The sequence below is a fragment of the Monodon monoceros genome, unplaced genomic scaffold (assembly GCF_005190385.1).
Source record: "Monodon monoceros isolate NGI ecotype Baffin Bay Population unplaced genomic scaffold, NGI_Narwhal_1 Super_Scaffold_2, whole genome shotgun sequence".
Lineage (NCBI taxonomy): Eukaryota > Metazoa > Chordata > Mammalia > Artiodactyla > Monodontidae > Monodon > Monodon monoceros.
The window spans coordinates 56,644,929-56,665,860 of NW_021703776.1; the positions used below are offsets into that span (position 1 = coordinate 56,644,929).

The 20,932-nt window shown below is 52.3% G+C and overlaps 2 protein-coding genes across 2 annotated transcripts in view; both read right to left on the reverse strand.

Annotated features, from left to right (window-relative positions):
- Nucleotides 1-2,652: 2,652 nt before the first annotated feature.
- Nucleotides 2,653-6,422, reverse strand: HOXA11 (homeobox A11). The gene is made up of 2 exons (XM_029232909.1): nucleotides 5,572-6,422; nucleotides 2,653-4,146 (listed from the first exon to the last, which is right to left on the reverse strand). The coding sequence occupies exons 1-2, from the start codon at nucleotides 6,287-6,289 to the stop codon at nucleotides 3,914-3,916; spliced, it is 951 nt and encodes a 316-aa protein (XP_029088742.1). The 5' UTR covers nucleotides 6,290-6,422; the 3' UTR covers nucleotides 2,653-3,913.
- Nucleotides 6,423-19,358: 12,936 nt separating this feature from the next.
- The window catches only part of HOXA13 (homeobox A13), a 2,148-nt gene continuing 574 nt past the window's right edge, over nucleotides 19,359-20,932 (reverse strand). The window contains exons 2-3 of the mRNA XM_029233056.1: nucleotides 20,314-20,928; nucleotides 19,359-19,603 (exon numbers count right to left, since the gene is read on the reverse strand). Coding sequence (XP_029088889.1) covers nucleotides 19,359-19,603; nucleotides 20,314-20,928 — 860 coding nt within the window. The remainder of the gene's footprint in view (nucleotides 19,604-20,313; nucleotides 20,929-20,932) is intronic.

The window sequence follows — 20,932 nt, forward strand, 5'->3', positions numbered from 1 at the left end:
TTATGACAACTCTGATGGAGAAATTGTTTGATCAGAGTTTATCCTCGGTGCCAGCCTTTGAAAATGTATAGGTATTTACCAAGACATTTTTTTGCTCATTTGCAAAATGTGCAAAAGATCTCATTTTTGCATCTAAGAAATTGCTGCAAAACTCCAGCCAGGTTTATAGTGGTACATTCCAAATAAGCAACACAGAATTCCCTGGCAGCCTCAAAAATATAATGCTACTTTTCTGAATTGACCTTTTTTGGAACAAATGTTACCCCCAATCTGCTGGGCAAACCTAGAGATCACACATAGTAGGAAACCAGCTACCTCCCAGACTTCTGCCCCAGGGAATAAGCCTGCCCCAGCGGCTACGGTCGCTGACCACATCATTGTTTCGAGTAGAAACTTTCAGTTTTCCCCAGTCCCGCCATCTCCCCCCACCCTTTTTTTTACCACCACAGTCCCGTATCCCAGCACAGCCGGGACCCTTTTGCTTGGATGCTTCCCACCCCAGGCTCATCCCATTCTGAATATTTCTACAAAATCTAAAGATCGCCTTAGGTGAAATGCTGGCGCATAGAGTTAAAATCGTCAGCTTTTCCACTGAGGCCTCCCCCTGCTTTCCAACCTTAGGGGGTGACGAGAGAAGGGGGGTCGAGTGGGCTGAGCGCCTATAGCGTCACCCCCCAGCTCACAAACCCAGCCACTTTCCCAGCCCTGCTCAGACACCGGCCCCACTCCCGCCCCAGCCAGATTGAAATTGCTAAACTTGTGGCCTCTTACCTTGACACATTTCCGAAATCACTGCCAAGGGAAAGCTGGCTTCTCCGCGCCGCGACGCCAGCAAGGCCTAGAGAAGACGCATTGCTTTAAATTACAGCACCAACCGCTACTTGACGGTGAGCCCCCCTTTTTTTGATACGAAGGAGAGCGGGACAAGTGAAATAACGTAACGTGCCGCTCTTAGTATCAGAAGCGAACAAAGGCCAAGAAATGCGCTGGGGTTCCCGGCTCCCCGGCGGCTTTGACATTGATCGGAAGTGCGCCATCTCGTGGCGGCTGAGCGCCTAGGCCGGGCCCGAACTCCAGCCCGGAGCCGGGAAAGGAGAGCAGACTCAAGGCAGAGACAGAGCGAGAGTGTGCCCAGCCCGCTGCTAAAGAGATCTCATTTTTACATCTAAGAAATTGCTGCAAAATCCCAGCCGGGTTTATAGCGGCGCATTCCAAATATGCAAATTGGCCGGCCCCGGACGGGTTTACGACCACATTGTCACAGCCATCGGAGGATAGGCTTTTATAGGGCTCAGAAATCAAACCCGCGCCCGCTTGCCGCCCGCCCTCGAACAGTCCTTCTGGCTAGACTCTCTGTAGCAACTTGTGAGACTTGGTTAATCTTTAACCGTCCCAAAGGAAGTCTCCTTAAATCCTAGGCTTCCCTGCCCACTCCTTCCCTGCCCCCAGGAGAGTCCTTGTTCACCTCTGTGTGTCTATCAACCTAGGCAATCATCTCAGGGGTCCGTCCCATTCCCCTTTGAGTTTGATTTCCCCAGTCGCGTAAGTTAGACAAACACACAAACAAATAAACAGAGCGGGGCTATGGGGTCTGGGGCCTCTCTCCAAATTCCATCCTCTCTGCTGCTCTGATCCTGCCTGAGTGGCTAGGGAGAGAGTGGGGATGGGGGGGGGCGGTGGGCAACAAAAGACTCTGGCCTTTCGCCCTGCTCCTCAAGGTTATGGGTGATGTCCAAATTTAAGGCAGAAGTTCAAAGGCAGGAAACAAAGAGGAAATCAGTATCTTTCTTTCCCCAAAGGGAAAAGGCAGCCTCAACCGGGAGCTGGGGAGAAAAGAAAGTGCTCTTAGAGACTCCTAAGACTCTGCTCTGTCTTTGTACCCAGACCAGTCTCCCTCTTGCTGCAGGGCTCCCCAGGGCACCCTAGAGTGTTTCCACTTCAGGCCTCCTAGTCTTGAGGTAAGTGAGTCCAGCCTGGGATCAGACCCACTGGCCACCTCAAGCCCCAGGGCTTTCTCCCAGGGCTGGGGTCAGTTTGAGAGGATGAAGCCCCGTATTCCAGGCCCTGAGATACCCCATTCCTGGGACCCCACTTCCCCATGTGAGGGAAGCCAAGGACCTGGCCATTCACCTTGGCTTCCTAAGTTTGGCTTCTAATGGAATTAAATCCTAGGTCACCTCCCCACCCGCTCAGGGGCCTAGTAACTTGCCCCTTTCCTAAGGGGGAGTGGTGTTGGGGACGGGGGCAGACATTTGGCAGTAAAAGGCAAGCGGGGAGAGGAATGTCACACCAGGACCCAATACTCAAGTTTCCATAGTCTTTATTTTCCTTGTGCCCTGTCACCTGTATACATGCTGCGACATACGCAGTGGGTGAGAATGGAGGACAGGCCAATACTCCTGTTACAAACAGAGCCACCAGACGCTTCTTAACACAGGGGGACAGAGGAGATTTAATGGAAGGGTGCCTGCCTTTCTCAGCTGAGGTCCCCAGACCCTGGAGGGCCGAACAACCTCAGAGCATCTCCCTAACACTTTTCAAATATGCAAGAAATTAAAAAGACCATTCCCGACACACTTTCTATTCCCTCCAATACCCCAAAGGCAATCAACTAATGGCAAAAAATATATATATATTCTCAAACAAAATAGGTTATAGTTCCTTTATTTACAAGTCTTTTGAACACCATCCCTGTATGAAGCGTACATTCAAATATTTTTAGCAGTGAGTGAGTTTAACCATGGAACACTGTAAACAGAGCCTTTAAATATTTTCTTCATCTTTTCTCCCCCTCTACATTGCATCTTTTAAAATTTGCTTTGGTTCTTTCAGGGAAATATATATATATATATAATATAATATTTATCTTTTAAAATAATTCCAAATCACTCTCGAGCTCTTGGAAGGTCGCTGGAAGCTTCCAAGCTCAGTTCTGGGGTGACGAAGGGCAGAGCGCAGCGTGGGAACTGGGTGCTTGGGGGGGCTCAAGCCCCTCATAGCTGGGGACCGCTGGCCAGGCCTGCTGCTCTGCTGCTCCGCCGCTCCGCTGAGCAAATCCAAGCTTGATTTAAGTGTGCTGTAGACTTTGCCAAGCTGCCGCACTCCACAGGCATTTCCTGCAGGGATCCGGGGGCCAGCGGCCTGGGTGCAGCCTCTCGGCTTTTTGATGTCTTCCACCTCAGGGAATGGTCTGCTCTGTCACTAGGCTTTAGGCCAGAGTGGCAGGCCAGGACGAACACCCTAATCGTAGGAAAAACTAGGTGAGCTGCAGAAGTCGACTGCTGGAAGCTCAGGCCTGGGACAGTGTGGTGAGTGGCTAGGAGCGGGTGGAGATGCCCCTAATGCCACCTGGAATAGATTATTTTTCCCTCAAGGATCAGCAGCCCTCTCCCACCTCACAGCGTCCTCTTAGTCCAGTCATCTTTCACATTGGCTTTGGAAAGGAGCCCCAATCCGGACGTCTAGGAATCCTCCCCCTTCCTTCTGCTCCTGTTCCCAAACTGAATTGGGTTTGGAGATCTTGACGCAGGGGTCCTGGAAGTGGACAGGCTCCATGTGGAGGGTCCCTGGTCGGGGTCATTCTCCAGGGGGTCTGGAGGGGGCCCAGTCCCTGATGGAGACCACACCCAACCCGAAGCTCTGCAGTCTCCAAGGGTGAACCACCAGGGGCCCCGAACCATTCATTCTCATTGACGCACAGCTCTCCAAATCCAATGATTGTTAGAAATCTTAACCACCGATGCCCAGGAGCGTCCCGAGCGGCCTCCTTCCAGGCTGTCTCCTTGTAGCCTCCCCTCTCTTGCACATCGCATTTCTTCAAAAGTCACCGCGTGCCGTGACCTTGTCAAGGTCAAAATCTGCATATAATCTCATGTGTATGAAGCCCCCCACCCAGTTCCAGTTGGCTGGAGCCTTAGAGGAGCGGGTTGGCCGAGTAGTACTGTAAACGGTCTCTGTTAATTTTTTTTTCCTTCATTCTCCTGTTCTGAAACCAGATTTTGACTTGACGGTCAGTGAGGTTGAGCATTCGAGACAGCTGCAGGCGCTTCTCTTTGTTGATGTACACACTGAAGAAGAACTCCCGCTCCAGCTCCCGGATCTGGTACTTGGTGTAGGGGCAGCGCTTTTTTCGGGTTCGTTGGCCACCTGTGAAGGGAGAAAGAGGCAGGGAGAGAGCCAGGTGTGACAGCTGCAGTCCATCCCAGAGCCCCAAGTGGAGGAAAAGGGCTGGCCGCAGGGACTGGAGGCCCTGCCCAAGCCCCATCAAGGTCCCCCCAGGTCCCTGCCTCAGGCTCCTACTGCCGGCTGGGGAGAGGCTGCCGGCGGAGGCTCAGCTCCAGATAAAAGCCAGCTCCCTAGATAGGCCCCCAGGGAAGCTGCTTACTCTGCCCCAGAGCAGAAAGGAGGGCTCCTCACTGCAACAGGCGAGTTTGCGCCGCTGAAACCGCTTTCAAAGCAGCGAGCGGGGGTCGCCGGCTGTCTACAGCCTGGCCAGACTAAACAAACAGCCGCCCGCCCGCGGACATTTCACCTTCCAGCACCTGGGCGGCCGGTTCCCGAGGCAGTAAAGGCGGCCCCAGCCCCAGTCTTTCCCGGCTGCGGCGGGACTCGGCCCTCATTAACATATGGGGCAGCTGCCGGGTCTTCGTCTGCCTGAGTCCTGGCCATCAGCTCCTGCCTCCCCGGCCAGCCTCCTGGCTTCCGCGAGGTGGGGAGGTGGCAGCGGAAGCCCCCTACCCTGGGCCTTTCCTGAACACCAAGGCCACACAGCCATCCTGGTGCCCCCCGGCAGAGCAGGGGTGCTATTCCGATAGGGTGGAGGAACGAGGGGTTTCCCAGAGCTGCGGGCAGACTCGACTTGCTCCCCTTTCAATAAAACTCCACCAGAAGTAAAGAAAAAAACCCGCTTTTGACAGATTGAATAACAACTGTAACACGCAGTCGGACAGAAGGCGGCACGTAGTTGCCACCGCGCCACAGGAAAATGGCTTCCTTTGGACAAAAAGGCCAACTTTGGGTTAGTTTGTTTCTTTTAATGTATTACTCGAGCTAAGCGGGCTATTTTATCTGTTAAACACGTTCCTAGTGCCATCGTTAAACAGCGATGTCTTTGAATCCCGGCCGGGACTGGAATCCCGGCGCAACACATGGCTTTTATAAAAATCTCCGGATTACCTCGCTATCAAAGGCTCCGGAGCCCTTGCAAGGGGGAATTTACAGGCGCCCACCTCCGGCTCCCCAGCCCCGACCTGGTCCCGAGAGGGGTCGAGCTGCTGGGCTTGGGAGCCGAGAAGGGAAAAAAGGGAAAAAGGCAGTTGTGTGGGGTTTTTTGTTTGTTTTGTTTTTTTTTTTTTTTTTGCAGGCATGCCTCGGCCGGTGGGTATTTCACGGCCAATTTCAGCACTCGCCACGTGATCCCGCCTTTTATAACAAAGTTTTGTTGGGGGAAACCTAAAGGCCCTTCATAAACCTTATATGCTTATAAAACAGCATATAAAAATTTAACAGCGGTGCTGCGCTAGATTTCCAACTCCCCTTTCATAAAGCGCAGGGCGCTGCCTTTATACGTACTGGAGCCGCCGGCCTTGTCCTCAGTGTGGCCGGAAGACGACTCGGGGCTGCTGCTGCTCTCGGGGCGCCGCCGCCGCTCCTTTTCCTCCGCCGCCGCCTCCCGGCAGCCGCCGGCGCCGCTGTCCGAACTTGAAGTTGCCGGCGTGCCCGTGGCCGCTGCCGCCGCCGCCGCCGCCGCCGCCGCCGCGGAGGTCGCCGCGGCTGCTGGGGGCCCCTTCTCGGCGCTCTTGTCCCCAGGGTAGTCGGAGGAGGCGAGGTTTTCCGGGGTGCCGTAGGCCGTCTCGAAAAACTGGTCGAAAGCCTGTGGCAGGACGCCGTTTCGGCCCACGGTGCTATAGAAATTGGACGAGACGGCGGGGGTGGGGTGGTGGTAGACGTTGGCCGAGCTCTTGGCCAGCACGTCGCCAGGCACGCCGGCCGCGCTGGGCGCCTGCAGGCAGTCTCTGTGCACGAGCTCCTCCGCGGAGTAGCAGTGGGCCAGATTGCCGCGGGGGTGCCATTTAGTGGCGGGCTCAATGGCGTATTCTCTGAAGGTCACTTCGCGCACGGGTTGGACCTGGGGCAGGTTGGAAGAGTAGGAGTATGTCATTGGGCGCGAAGACGGGGTCTGGGGCAGAAAAGAAGGGAGGCTGGAGAAATCTGGACCCGAGACGTAGTAAGTACAACTTGGCAAATACATGTTAGAGGAGCAGGGACCACGCTCATCAAAATCCATCATTGGGCTACCTTGGGCTTTCCGCAGTAGCCGAGCTTAACATGATTCTCCACTGCAGCTGCCTCTTTGAAGCGGATCCGTGAAGTAGAAATTTGGAGACGTAAGCTGACGTGGAAATCTATCCCCATCCTTAGCAGGGAGGTGCTGGTCATGTGACCCGATGTTGAAATTGACAAGCTGCTAGCTAGTCCGGACCTTTCCCCCCCCTTTCCTTTCCTTTCTTCCCCACCCCCCCCCCCCCGCCCCCAGCTTCCTTTCTTTGTAGCCACCTCAGGGGAAGCAACAGATCGTCACTCGGTGTTCTCACCGAAAGCACGTAATCGCCGGTGTAACTCATGTTGGCTGGGGGGCCTCCCGGCGCGCGGCGAGGCTGGGTGCTACCCCGTGCCAATTGCTTGTGCTCAGCTGCACGGTCCTGGCCCTCGAGTGCGCCGAGGGCGGTGAGAGAGCTCAACTCCTGCCACCTACCACTCCCCGGGTGAGGGAAGCCACAGGCTGGGGGTGGCCGGGTGGGAGCTCGTCGCTGCGTGGCCCGTGCGTGGTCTTGGAATCTATTCGCCTGGAGGCTCGCGTTCGCACCTCCTTCTTCGCTGTCCCCCTCCCACAGGCTTGCTTTGGGAACCACCTCTGCCTCCGACTTTGGCCGGACCCCCTTCGGGACAGGGTTTGCAGCCGTGGATGTGCCTGCCTCGTGGCTCGCCCGATTTGCACGGTGACTTGATTACACGCTCGCATTCATGGTCACTTCCGAAGCGCTTTAGTGCCTTCCGTCCCTAAACCGCCAACAACCTGGGCGGCTTCCCCCGCGGTTTGTCAGGGATCCGCAGGTCCCGGAAAGCCCTTCGTCTCACCCGGGATCCACCTCCCTTTCATTCTCCCTGCCGGCCTCCTCACCCCACGCCCTGCTCTTGGAGAAACCCGCTCCTCCTCGCTGTCTGCCGGGGTTCGGAGTGACACCGCAGAGCCAGAGGCGTGGGAGCTGCGCCGCTGCGCACTGGTCCGCCCGCCCCCCTGCCTGGTCTTCTGGAGCTGAGGACTCGGGGAACCATGGAATTGAGGCGAGACTTGGGCTGCCTTAGAGGCGCTGACATCCAAGGAGACTTCTCCTGGGTATGCTGCACCTTCCGGGAGCCCACAGCTGAGCTCCAGAGCTGTAGGGAGAGTGGGGGCAGTGAGCAGGGGGCGAGGGCCAGGGAGCCGTGGCTGAGAAAGGGGTAACACGCCACCTTTCCTCTGCAAAGCTTGAGAGCCAGGGATGTGCAGGGCAGAAACTCAGAAGGCTCGGCGCCTTTCCGGCTACTCATCCCACAGAAGGGACACAATGCCAAAGAAAAGAGACGTCTTTCTGAACCTCCCAGCACCTTGGGTGAAAAGAACGCTTTGAAAAGGCTAGGTTTGAGCTAAAGAGAGAGACAGAGGCCATAGCAGCTAGTATGAGTCTAGCTTTCTTGGGAAGAGGAAAGAAAAAAAAAATGAGATGGTGAAAAATGCTTGCCATCCTGCAGGACTGAATGAACAATGTTTGGGAGAAGCAGAAGAGAAGGGCATAGAGCAGCCAGGCAGGGCCAGGCACTGGGAGGGGGGTCCAGCTCTGAGGCCTCCCCACACCTATCTTCTTGGAAGGAACTGTATGTCGCTGAAGAAAAGTTGAAAAATGAAAAAGAATAACCTTTTCCCTTTCCCCATCCAGGAAATAGCCGAAGGTATTTATGTATCTCGGGGAGATTTAGAGTATAACCTCTAAGATCTTTGGTATTTAAGTGTCAACATCGATTTATTTATTTATTGCTGAGCTAACTGTAACTGACACAGTAACAAAATCTAATCGTGTATTGCACTGCAAAAGAAATATTCTCATTATGTATTTTCTCTAAATGATGGCCCACCATTGCATTTGAATACTCGCTGTAAATATCAATAATATCGAGTAATTACTCTGTAGTGGAGTACACTAATTTATTAGCATTTATGTTTATGTGGCTCCAACCCCCCCCCTTTACAGGGTTGCGTATCACAAATCAAACTACTCCGACACATTGGTTTAATGAACGCTTTATTCAGGATTTGCTGCAAGAACTTCCACGCCCCTTGAATCCCTGAGAGCTGAACTTGAAATTATTTGTGCATCTCCAGCTTGACATATTTGGGCACTGTGGCTTGTGCAGAGGGCAGTATCGGTGTGAGTGAAAAGGTCTGGTGGGAAGGAAGGTCATTGGGAAGGGCAGCTTGAGACCTCCTAAAGCTGGGAGTCACAGTTACAGGATTGCCCTGCAGCGAAAAAACTTCCATTTCCAGCGGCGACCAACAAGGCAAAATATTTATTTCTCCACAGCATCTTTCTTGAAGACTGAATATACAAGGGAGGAGAGGTTTGCGAACAGCAGTATTTAAGTCATCCCCTGGCTGATTTTGGCTCTCTCAAACTCTCTCCCAGCAGCCCACCCAGTCCCCGCCACCCCGACCCTCGGACAAAAGGAATGCTTGAGGGGTTTCAGTGACTTTGCCATAACAAAGGCGCCACCATTGCGGGGCTTGCCCTGCCCCTGGGTGAAGGCAAACAAATTCTTGCACTTGTATTAGGGCTTTTAAGACTATAATTGAACCCGGGGGCGTCTAGGAGAACCAAAAACTGTCCTAGACAGACCTGGGGTTTTATAGCAGTGTTGGCAGTCAACTTCAGCCTGTGCCTGAGCAGACCGGCTGCAGTGGCCCTCCAGCGGGGGACGCCAGGCTACCTACCCTAGCTGCACGCAGCCCCTCTCCCCATTAGATCGGTTTTCCCCTTGGTGCCAGGGAGAGGGGGGTCACCACAGAAGGGTTGGTATAGGGATATGTGCCGTTCCGTAGAACTAGTGCCTCCCATGTTCTTGAGAGCCAAGCCAAGAGGGTGCTGGTCAGTCTGGATCCCATGGGTGTCTGCAGGAGACAAAGGCGAATTCCCGAGGAAAGGCTGGGGCAGGGCAAGGCGCTCTAGGAGCGGCTGGAAGGGCAATTCGGCTGAACCAAAGCGGGGTGCCGGGAGGGTCTTGCAGCCTGGAAGGGGGTGAGTGGGGGCGTTGCTGTGAAGATGGATGAGGATAAAGGCTCTTGATGCCAGAAGGGAAACCGCCTGGAGCGGCGAATGCTTTTAGTTCCCCGGCAGGGACGGGAGGGGGATGCTCTGATCCCCAGTGCTGCGCACTCTTTCCAGCTTTGCCTGCTTCTGCCCCCCTTGCCTGGAATATACTGGCGGTGTGAATGTTTTTTGGGGGGGCTATTCGGAGGTAGGTGCAGCTCTGAGGATCAGACCAAATCTTAGGGAGGCAGAGCTTCGGGTCCTTGATTTTGACTTTGCTCTGAGCCTAATTGACTCTTCCGCTTTGCAGGAGGCCCAACAGCCAAGCTGAGCCCACCCGGCTCAAGAGAATACCCGACGGCGGCGGGGGGGGGGGGCTAAGGCTGCCCTGGAAGGCCAAGTGCGAGTTGCATTTTTGAAGAGTCCAAGATGGGCATGGCTGTGACATTGGCCCTGGAGACTGGTTTTCCATGAGTTGTTCTTTCTCAGGAGCTCCACGGTGTGAGGCCATCTCCAGAAAAGTCTTCAGCGTGTATTTCCTTTTATCGTCAACCCGGAGCCCCATGGCAGCTAATGCAAGAGGCCAAAAATGTTTTGGAGGAAGAAAAACAAAGGCAGGAAGTGGCGGCGGCTTGACGGTGCGTGTGTGTCTGCGGAGAAGGGAGGGAGCCATTTCAATCTCTTCTTGTTTTTCCAAACTTCAGGGTCCAGGCAGCCCTCGCAGGGCCGACCCGTTGCTCCCCGCGCAGCATTTGGAGATGGCCACCCGGAGAGGAGAAGGCTGGCGCCGGAGCCAGCCTTGTCAGGCGGAAACGGCTAACGAGGCGATTTGCTCAGCAAAGCAGACCAAGCCTTTCCAAACTTCATTTGATTTGGCCCTAAAAGTGGGGGGTTGGGGGATTCGGAAACACCTCCCGGACCCTCCTTGGCGGGCGGGCTGAGTGCTCCGTAGCGGGGATTCGGGAGCCCTGCACTCCACGCGCCTTCCCAGGCGGGATATGGGAATAAAGTGTGTCCAGATGCCTCTGCCCAGCACTGCCGCCTCCCCTTCTTCTTGCAGCCGAGGGGTCTGGGCAGCAGCCGGAGGGTGCCTGCTGACAGTGCCCGGGCTGGGTACCCTTGGCACGGTTAGTGTGCACCGGTGTTGTCGTGCTGGGGGCGTTTCCAGCAGAGTCATTCAAGGGATGTGAGCAGAAAGGACCATCACTTGATAGGCAGCCTAACACCCGCTCACTCTGAGGGAGGATAGAGCTGGGGAGCAGGGAGTGCCTCCACGCTCCGGGGTTTCCAACCCCAACTGGCCATGCTGCTAGGCTGCCCTCTTCTCTCTTCGGGGCCGGCTTGGCCTCTGGCAGCGGCTCATTGTCCCGGAATCTGAGAACCTGAAGTCCCCGTGCCACTTGCAGCCCTGTGACTGCTCAGTGCATAACCCTTAGTGTGAATGCCAACATCAGGCTGTCCGCTCACTCTGTTTTCTCCCTAGCCATCCGTCTCCATCTCCCTGCGGCTCCTGCTTGCCGGTCTCCTGCCTCTTTCCAGCTGAGTCTCCCCTTCTGCGGCCTCCCGCCTCTTCCGATACCTCCCCTAAGCTGAGCAAGAGCTGAGGTGCCACTGGAGGGCACTCAGTTCGGAAAGCACAGAGAAAGGAGGCTGGTTAAGTTCTTGACTCTCCCCCAATTCAGGCCTCCACCAGGGGTCTGAACTGGACCTCTCACTTCCTTCTTCTGAATACTCCATTCCAGGTTCTTTTTCTCTCCCTCCCTCTCTGATCAACACTCCCTCCTTCTCTTCTTAGGACTCAGCTCCTGCTTTTGTGGGCCTGGCAACCTTGCATGTCAGCCGGCCTGGGAGGGGTAAGGCCCACCTGACAAACCAAAATTCACTCCCAAAGATCAACAGTTGTGTATCTGTGGATCACATAGCGCACCAAATTTTTTGCTTTTTCTTGCTGGTCTGAGCCCCTACCTTCCTCTGTCCCTAAATGCCACACCTGTTTCTAGAAAGCTATACAAAAGACCATTTCAACCCCCGCGATCGTACTGCACACAGGTGCAAGAGCCAGCTGGAGGACGCAGGGTGGAAACGGCTATCAAGCCCTTCACGGGGCTGGAGGCCAGGCCGCCACTTGGGGGCTTTCTCTTTCCAAGTGGGAGATATCCTGGAGGTACATCTGTCCTCCATGGTAAGCCTGGGAGGTGGGTTGTCTGGGAAGCTCGGGAGATCTCCTAGAATTTGTTCTTAGGAAATGGTCTATTGGCAGATCATGGCCAACTAATCACATTTCCAGGCACCGTCTAGAGGAGGCACTGAGGCTTCAATGAAGTATCAGGAGACCCCCTTCTATCACTACTAGGTGGAGGCAGGGGTTAATTTATCTCCTTGGCTTGGAGAGGCACCTGTCCCACCCACAAGCTCCTCCTCCCTTCCCTAAAGCAGGGGAACAGGTAATGCCTTGAACTTGACCTTATGGTTGGTTCTTATCTGACTCACAGGTTCAATCTCCAAGGTCCCTAAAGATCTGAAGAAGTCCACATCCTTCCACTGGCCACTGAGGGCTGGGGCACAGGGTTTAGCAGAGGGTCTCAGACACCCAAGCAATCTGGTTATTATTTAGTTTCGTGTGTCCCAAAGTGATGGGAGAAAGAGGGCTACTTCCTTTGAGAAGAACTATTTTTATTTTTATTGTCGTGGACTCATTAAAGATTTTTTTCCCCTACTGAGTGGGAACAGATGGGGGTGGGGGTTGAAGGGCAAAGCCCTGGTTCCCAGTGTCTGCCTTCCATCCTCCCCGCAACTTCGGCCCAAACGGGGCTTGGGTTGCCCCAGCCAAGTGTATCCGTAAGAAACAGGACAAAAGACGGCAGCCCAACCAGAAGGCCATTTCTGGTCCTCGGGTTCTTGGTCCGCACGGCTGTGGCTAACAGGAAGCTCCCATACCCCAAGCTTCAGCTGCCACCTAGGGCAGTTCCCCAGGCTCCTCCGGTTCTACTCAGCCTCGATCCATGGCTCACACTCCAAGCTGGAGAAGAGCAAGCCCCTGCCTAGTCAAACCCTGCCCTTAGGAGTCTCCCCTATGTGCCCTGATAGGCAGTTCTGTGATGGTACCTGTCCACCGACAATCTTTCTACCTACTGTCCCCTCAAGACTCCACCCATGCAGCCCTAGGGATAAAGCTCAGCTTTCCTGCATTCTGTTAAAAAAAAAAAAGATGAAATCATTTGCAGGGTCTCTTTGATTCACCTGGAGCAATAAACTCGGCGGCAGAGCAGGTTTAAGCGATTGACCACTAGGCCGGATGCAGTGACCTGCTGCAAGCAGGCTATGGGCAGAGGTAAGGGGCCCCGACCCCTCCACAGCACAGTAAGGGGGTTCTTGGGGTCTGAGAGTCAGGGATTTTTACCTTTGGCAGAATGCACCTCACTTCTTGGCCCATATTTTAGGCAGGAGAAGAAGAGCATCAAAGTTCTCACCAAAGGCCTGCCATGCACTGAGGGCGCGGACCTGGACTCTGGGACCTCAATAGAAGGTCCCAGCAGGTTCCTTGCTTCCTTATTCTATTCCATGTCCAGCTGGCCCGGCTGCCCCTGCCAGGTCCCTTGTTTCTACCGGAGCTCACGACTCGGATCCAGCCGCGCGTCCGCTCTCCTGAGCTTGAAGACGTTGCCTCTCACCCCGGCTAAGCTTCCGCGGGCTCAGCTCTTCCGGGACTCGACGGGGACATAGCCTGGGTCACCCCTGGCTGCGGGAGCTCCTCTTCAATACGGCTAGGGGCGAAGGAGTTGGTAACCAAGAAAGAACTACCGTCAGTCCACGATCCCAGGGTATCAGAACCAGCTTGCAGCCGGCCAGTTGTGTGTCCTGCGCCTTCCCGCGGCGACCGGCCCTGGCCATGGAGACAGCCATGGCGCGGAGGACTTGACCTTTACGGCACGAGAGGAGGGCGCTCTCTGAGATGCCGGGAGGGGGGGTTCTGCTCTTTCCAACCTCTCCCACCCAATAGCAGCCGGGACAACGCATGCCGCTCACCCCCATTCCCCCCTCCATTTTGTGCAGTGTCCGCAGACGCGCAGCCGGAACAAAGCTCCCAGCAGTGGTGTCGCCTTTGCGAGCTCTTGTCCCTAACTCCCCTGGGCCAAAAGCCTCAGAGATTAAGCCCCGCGATCTAAGTCCCCCCCGCCCCCCACCGCGCCCTCTTTTTTCACTTAACCCTCAGCCAGGGCCAGGGTACTACTCTGGGTGCCGGGCCCCCGTCTGTGCCAACTTCCCGTGCGCCGGGTCCTGGCCTCGGGCTGCGGGCGGCGCCGGGCCTACAGCCGAGCCTAGCGTGGCCGAGGCGCGGGATGAAGCGAGGCCGAATCTGCTTTCCGGCCCGGGCGGAGACCCGGGACTGCGCGGTGCGCCCGAATGCGGCCGCACGGGTCCGCAACGTGGCCGTGCGTGCCCCGTTCGCTCTCCGCTCCCTCGGAGCTCACCCCACCCGTCAGGCCAGGGCTCAGAAAGCGGAAGTATTTGGTAGAGAAAAACACGGTTTCTTTTCAGCCCGATTCAGAACCCCTTTTAGAGAAAATGCTCCTGTCAAGTTTTATTTCCCGTTGCAAACCACCTTCCACGCTGCCAAGAATTAAGACCGGGAGAGATTAAATACCCGATTATTCTCATGGGGTGGGAGGGGCGGGGCGGAGAAGGGGCACCCGCACAAAACATTCGTTTGACTCGTCTTGTCCTCATCAAATAACGCCTAGAGAGACCCGCGAAGGCCCGCGCGGGCGGCGGTGACGTCAGCCTGCAGCGGCGGGGCGAGACGCGGCGCGGTGGCCGGCCCTCCGGAGTCCGCCCGGCGCGGGCCTAGGGCGTCGGGGCCTTGACCTCTGCCTAATGTCCTGCTGCACGCCCTCTCCGGCCCACAAGCCGTCCGAGCGAGGCCGGCTCTCTAAGGCTTTGAGCCTCCATTTTGAGGAGAGAGTTCATACCGACGCGCGGAGGATTTCGAGCCTCCTCGGCCCCCGAGGGGCGCGGCATCGGGTGGCTCCCCAGGTCCGCGGCGGTACTTCTCCCGCGCGTCCCAGTCCCTGCACCTGGGGGAGGCCCCGCGCCGCTGCGCGACCGCCCGGAAAGGTTCGCACATCTCCGAGGCCCCGTTGTGAAGACTGCTGCCGGGTGGATCCAGCTCTTCGGCGGCGCGACGGAGCCAGGCAGAAATGAAATCAACTGTGGCGAGGCCTTGGCTGCTTCCACGGAGGACTTTTCTGTGCCAGCGTCTTTTTCCTTCCCTTGAAAATCAAATTAAAAATAGCAAACACCTTTCAGGCATTCGTCGGCGCTAGGCAGATGCGCTAGGATTGAAGCAGCCGATCAGAAAGTGGGTATTTTCATAAAGAATGAAGCCGGCTGTTATTGACCCGGCGGCCTGGCGGGTGAAAACTTAATTATTGTGTGCGTGTCCTAAAACTGAGGCATAAATCTCCCCAGGCCTCTTGGATAACGTTACATCTTTGCTTATGAAAAATGGGATGTGAGCAACTCGCTGCACATTTCTCTGATTCTCCAGGTCTTGGGCTGCTGACACGCATTCGGTCAACTTTAAAGGAATGAGCATAAATCAGCAAGCCCCTAGCGTCTCCTCCATAGAGGTTCGCAAATCCGGAAGGGCGCCTCTGAACCCCCTGGGTCTGGAGCTTAACAGTCCCGGGCAGGCTCCGTCTCCCCTCCGAAAGAAACTCGGGAATTCGCAGAGAGGAAACGAGTAGCCGCATCTTCACCAAACCCTCCAAACACACTCAGCAGAGTGGGATCCGCACATGTGTTAACATTCGGTGAACTGTGTCAGTAGCTACCCGCACACACGTGTATCGTCCTCAGCTGAATTTCGCTGCCTCGTGAATTTTAAGAAAATATCTCAATTAGGTTGAATTTTTAAAAAGAATAATTTTCTCCCCCTTTCTTTAAAAAGTTGTTTTCTGTTTTCAAAAAAAACAACAACTTAAATGGATGGCTTAAGCTCTGTATCAGGCATAAATAGTTGTGAAATGCAAAGTGGCGTTTTACAATCATCCACTTAAAATACCTCAATAAATTTGACAGTATTAAGAGCAGATGGAAAAAGTAGATTTTTTAAAGTCCCATATTTACAATTTTTAAAAAATGGTCACATGACAGGCCATTACAGGATTAAAAATCATTGCTAATTTAATAGACGGAAACGGTGTCTAGTTGTTTCCATATTACAATTTCTTATTCTGAAAGTGTGTCCCTTTTAGGAAAAAAAAAATACTTGAATCAGCTATTCAACAACACTATCCCAGTGTTTGGTGTTATTATTCCTACATCGTGGCTGGCATCCTCCTGGATGTCTTTTTTCTAAAGGTTCAGATTAATTGCTATTTGGGTATTGGGGAGCCATCATAATCCGTGCTTACTTCAGGTTATCTGGTAGATCCATGGGAATTTTAAGTAAGAGGTAAGATCAACATTATCAACATCTGTTTCAGAACAGGCAGAAGAAAGCTCTGAAATATCTTCTGTCATTAGTTTCAAAAGCTGAAGGGAGGAAAAAAAAGAAAACTACTACTTTACCCAGAGTTCCTGCAGTGGCGATGGCTTGTGAAAGGGGTGGTATTCCGACTGTAGAGCTGCTGTTGGCCTCCTTCCTAGGCCTGAAGCTCAGAATATTTCTTACATCTAAAGAAAAATATCCCCCAGTCAACAGAAGAGTCCCCTTTGGAGCTGTTCATAAACACACAGTTTGATCCAGCTTTGAGAGGGATTTTCCACCACTTTAAACACTTTGGGAGAAAGCTGTTATTTTGGCTTGATGGCAGCTCATTTAGAAACGGAGTGCTGTGGAACAAGATGTGGGGAGGTTGATCTGAAGCATCATTTTCATTTGCTCCCACAAGTGGAGTGAAAATCCTCGGGGCAGCAAAATTTGACTGCACTTCACAAGACCATTCCATGCGTACATTTCAAGACCATGCTGTTTTTGAGACAGCTTTAGAGATTCTTTCTGTAATTCTCCATCAAAAAAGGAGTTTTAAGTCTTCAGTTTGGAGAGGTTTCCGTCAGCCAGGTTTGGAACCAACCAATATTATCTTCCATAAAATGATGAATACGTTTACTCGGTTCACAATTACTTGCCTCTAACATAAAGATAAAATTAACCTCATCTTGAAATTCTGCACCCTAAGGATCCTGGTTCCACCAACATTTCAATACATATTTGCGTAGCATGTTTCTGACAAAACACATCACCTTATGTTTATATTAAACATATAAACATACATATGTGTTAGTTACGACTCTAAACACATCTGATGTATTGTTTGGGGTAAATAAGTAGTAGAGATGATTGTTATTACCAGTATAGTTTTGATGGTGGTTGTTAATATTAAATGTATGTATTTCTTCCATAAATCAAATGGCAGCTTAGAAAACATCAGTATAAGATTGCACACCACCCAGGCGCAGCACTCAACTCTGAGCTATCCAGGATAACTCTCCTTCTGCATCCGTATTATGGTCATTTTGTAGATATGAGATCTTTAAGCTCTCCATACTGACCTCTTAAGAGGTGAGTTTCTTTGAATTTCTGAAATGTAACTCTAGAGCTCTAGAGTTAGAAAGGCATCTGAAACTTTTTATTTACCGTATAGATTCCCCTATAGCTCTAATTAGGATGGTAGACCACCTTGGAGGGTGAGGGCCAATAAAGAATGGTTATTTAAGAACACCTCTTAGACTGTAACAAAAATGTACAGCTTAAAAGCAGATCTGCAGAAATCCGACGCAGAGCAAGCCACTGTGAATACAAATCAAACTTGGCCATTAAAGAAAAGGAGCAAAACTTCATCAGGTACATTTTGTACCTGAACTCTTGAAATCACCTTAAATTATATCATCCTGGGTCATCAGTAATTAATGATACTATATCTGTACAGATTCTACAAATACATATACAAGCACACACAAGCACTGATATGCAAATGCATACACGTATACACATATGATATATATTCACATATATACAGGCACATGTATAACTTACATATATTCAAATTTGCTCCATCTGGAGCCAAAGAAATGAGTACTAAATCTCTAAAACAAGGAGTCAAGGAAGTAAGACTTTTGATTCCCTTGAAGCTGAAGAATCACAAGGAAGCTTGTCAACGCGAGGTGGCGCCCTTGATCTACTAATCCAGCCGAGGCCAATTCATGAGCTGTCAAAAGTCAAGGTCACAAATTGTCTTTTTTCATCAAGGTCAAGGTTTAAGGCCTTTCCTAGTCCTGTCATTTCAACAAATATCAAAACCTGCCCTCTCAGACACATGCAGACCCAACAGCAGACTTTAAAATACGACAGCCTGGGCATCGCTGATACTAAACAACTGGTTTTCATTTTCCACAGGGAGCCTGGGAATTTATATTATCTCTTCCTCCTTTCTTTTCTCTCCCTTTTAGAATACCTGACACTTTAACCTTCTTGAAGCACTTATCTAAATTTTTAGGATTTTAGTTGTGAGGGATTTCTCCTTTTGCTTGAAAAATTTGTAGCCAAAAAACAAAACAAAACTGAATAATAATAGAAAAGAATGGTCCTTGGTTTGTATAGGACAAACCTGCTCCTTTTCTTTCTGTGCAGTGCATGTTTAGCATAGGAAAATAACGAGTATTTCCTTCAGATTTTAATGGCAGTGACTATTTTATTAACATAATTAATACCACTATATCAACTATCTACAGGTCTAAGTTGTTTCTTTTTTACTATTATTTTTAGTAGAAATATTTGAAAAGCAGGTGCACAAATACATTTTCACAGTGTGCTGAATGTCTTTATTTACAAGATAGCATTTCATAGTGAATATGAACAAGATGAATGTGCTGGTTGAAATAACTGCTTGATTAAAGATGTGCTGTGAAGATGAATCCCTAAACTTTCTAATGCAGTCTCATAACACAATAGACAAGGAAAAAATACTAATCCCTTAATAGATCAAAATATAGAAAGTAAACATCTAACTGTCACAGGGGAATGGATTTCCATTCTGACTTTTCTAAAAAATAAAAAAGGAAAATTATTTCTCCAGCAATATGTTTATTAAGTATTGGGAAATATCAATTTAATGAAAAAATGTGTTCAAACCAAAGGCCACCATGTTAGGGTAGGACCCCTCAGGAGATCTGACACAAAGTGAATTCTGTGAATTATCTGATGCTTTAAATATTTTTTAAAGCTATCAAATCCTTTGAAAAGTAGATTATATTGGGGCGGAAAATATTGTCCAAATGCCACAAAAAATCTTGTCATAAGCAAGTAAAAATTATTATCAGAAGGACATTCCCAACCTGGGGTTCCCCTGTAGCCTCAAAGGCTCACTCAGCTGGTTGTATTTACTACCAAGACAAATGATCCTCGGAAGAGCTTTCTCTCCCTTTGCCCCTTCATAGTAAATAGTCCAAGATCATTATTTCAGTACCTTCTTCTCCTTTCCTTTCTAAATCTATACATGACATGTTTTGCAGAATATACAACAATGGTAGGACTTTCACTAAGATTTACCTGAGCAGTCACTTAACATGCAAAGGGGATTGTGATGGTGACCCAAGGACAAGCATACGTTTACAACAGCCTCTTGCATTTGTAACCAACTTTCGGATTATTATCATATAACATAGTGTCCTAAAATATAACGGTCACATAAATACTTACAAGATTTCAGTAAATGTGTAACTTATCTGAAATTGCGTACTTCGGGGTTGATGTTTGACTCTAGAGTTTTTCATTTAATGGTCTGGTGGGGTTGGCGGGAGAACTGGCAGTCTTTACCATTTCTTAAAGTAAAGTTTTAAAAGAGTTGTAGATTCCACAGGAGAAAAAGATCCCCCTTAGGAAAGCAAAATGCCAGTATCTCTCTTTCTCTTTCCCATTCTTCAATTATTATTAGCATTATAATCATTATCTGGACAAAGCAACGAGTTCTGAAGCATTTCTTCAAGTTGCCCTCTAGCTCCACTTTTAATCCATTAACTAGTGGTCTTCAGTTTGTTGATAACTTTTTTCTCTTTGACCCTCCTGTTCTGGAACCAGATTGTAACCTGCCGCTCGGAGAGATTCGTGGTGGCTGATATCCGCCTCCGTTTGTCCTTGGTAATGAATTTGTTTGTAGCGTATTCCCGTTCGAGTTCTTTTAATTGCACCTTGGTGTAAGGGACGCGCTTCTTTCTCCCCCTCCTGTAGGAGCTGGCGTCTGAGGGATGAGAGACCACATCTGGAAAATAGGGAAGGCAAGTTACAGAAGGGTCAGATCCAGGCCAGGACACAAGCAACAGCTCTATCTGAGACACCGCCTTGCAGTGCCCGGCTGCCCTTTGCCATGCTGTACAATCCAGCCTTTCTGCCAAAATCTGGAGGGCCAGTGGGGAGGGTGGTTAGCTCTGCACTGAAATGAAATCGCCCAGGGATCCAATGACCACCCCAGCCCAGGCCACTCTGCCCACACAGCAGCGGGCTTTGCTTGATCTCCTGGCCCAAACGTTAGCACCAGGCTCAGGGGACAACACTTCTACGCCCAGATCCCTCGCTGTACCCCCAAAGCCCCAACACTTGATGTTTCTACACTGAAGGATTTTTGAGAGAACGAATACGGGCAATTTGGTGAACCATTTCCAGGTCAATTTCCCATCCTTACTTAAGTCGATGTCAAGGGCTGGCGAGGGCGGGGCGCAGAGGGAGAAGGAAGCCAGCTAGGGTCCCCACAAGCTTCTTCTCAGCTATCCCTCACCCAGGGAGAGCCAGGACCAGCCCAACTCAAGAGCAGTGCGGGCAGGGCAGGCCAGCCGGGATCGGGCTCCCAGGGGTGCAGCATCACTAGGACAGGCCAGGGAGAGAGCAGAGGGGCACGAGGGTGACCCAGGAGCGAGCGGAGGAGAAGCTGGAGCAGAACCGGAGGACCGGGACTGAGAAAGGGGCGCCATTTACCGGGCAGAGTGGACTTCCAGAGGTGGGGAGGCTGTGCCTGCTCTTTGGGGCAGTACATTTGGCCGTTCCAGCCGTTGGGCAGCGCCCAGGGCTGATAGCTTTCCATGGGAAGACCCAGGGGCTCGTGGCGCGACTCTCCGGGGCCCCCGAGGCCGGGCACCACCGGCATATCCAGGTAGCCAGGCACGGGCTGATGGTGGTGGTAAGGCCCGGGCGCATAGCCCTGGTGGTAGAAGGCGAACTCCTTAGCGCGTGAGCTGAACTCCTCGGCCGCGGGGCCAGCGGTGTCCATGTACTTGTCCGCGAAGGCAGCGGCAGCGGCCGAGGCTGGCTGCGCGCACGACTTGATGGCGTTGGGGTGCGGGCCCATGCGGGCGCAAGGGTAGTAGCCGCTGCCGAAATAGCCGTAGGGCAGCGCTGCGGGCCCCGACGAGCTCTGTGCCGCCGCCGAGCAGGGACTGCACTGCTTGGCGGCCTCGGCGCCCGCTGGGCCCGCGGGGCCCGGTCCTCCCGAGGACGACGCCGCAGCCGCCGCTGCTGCAGCTGCGGCGGCGGCGGCAGCGGCGGCGGCGGCCGACGGGGGCGCCTCCCCGGGCGCGCTGCTGTAGGCGGCCGCGGC